Source organism: Arachis ipaensis, chromosome B09, assembly GCF_000816755.2.
Source record: "Arachis ipaensis cultivar K30076 chromosome B09, Araip1.1, whole genome shotgun sequence".
Lineage (NCBI taxonomy): Eukaryota > Viridiplantae > Streptophyta > Magnoliopsida > Fabales > Fabaceae > Arachis > Arachis ipaensis.
Window position 1 is genome coordinate 9,257,080 of NC_029793.2, and position 920 is coordinate 9,257,999.

The 920-nt window shown below is 30.5% G+C and overlaps 1 protein-coding gene across 1 annotated transcript in view; it reads right to left on the bottom strand.

Moving 5' to 3' along the window:
* The window catches only part of LOC107614953 (transcription factor MYB11), a 20,681-nt gene that overhangs the window by 6,793 nt on the left and 12,968 nt on the right, over positions 1–920 (bottom strand). The window contains exon 3 of the mRNA XM_016317078.2: positions 122–843. Within this exon, the coding sequence (XP_016172564.2) occupies positions 122–843 (722 nt within the window). The remainder of the gene's footprint in view (positions 1–121; positions 844–920) is intronic.

The following is a 920-nucleotide window of genomic DNA, read 5'->3' on the forward strand; positions in this document are numbered from 1 at the left end:
TTCCACTCTTCACTATTATTATTATTATTATTATTATTATTATTATTATTATTATTATTATTATTATTATTATTATTATTATTATTATTATTATTATTATTATTATTATTATTATTATTATTATTATTATTATTATTATTATTATTATTATTATTATTATTATTATTATTGATTTCAATATCTTCATTTAAGTTGTGAACCCCACATACAATTTCTTCCAACATGAAATTGTCCAACATGTCATCAAGACTCAACGCCCCACCGCCATTACTATTAATATTATTAGTAAGATCTTCAACTTGTTCATCATATGGTCCTAACAACGTGTCCTTGTTTTCTTTCTCATCATACGTAGTAGTAGGGCACTGAACTTTTTCTTTTTCTTCTTCTTCTTCTTTTTCCACCCCATTATTATTATTGTTGTTAGGGTCCAAATCCAACACCATGAGATCCTCAACAGTGTTGCAAAAACCCTCACTCTCAAGCGAAGGAGTTGGTGGAGTTGGAACCGCATCATCTTCTTTTTCTCCGGGGCTGAGTTGTCGAAGGGCAATTTCGTCTTTTTCATTATTTTGGTTGTTATTAATATTATTATTATTATTGTTACCCTTATTGTTGTGTATGTAGGTTTTGTTCTTCTTCATGGCCCAACGGCTTGTTCTACCGGGTTTAGGCTTTGGATAAATGGGAACATTGTTGGGTGTATCGGTGGACCCTATGTGGGTGGTGTCTAGGCTAGTTGCTCTCCGAAAACTGTAGATTTTCCTACTCAAGTGAGAGTTCCAATAGTTCTTGATTTCATTGTCTGTTCTTCCCGGCAAATGACTCGCTATCAATGACCACCTAAAATCAAAATTATTTAAGTCGTTAAAGATATATTTATTTATATATATATTTTTTTTGTTTAAATTTTTAAGAGA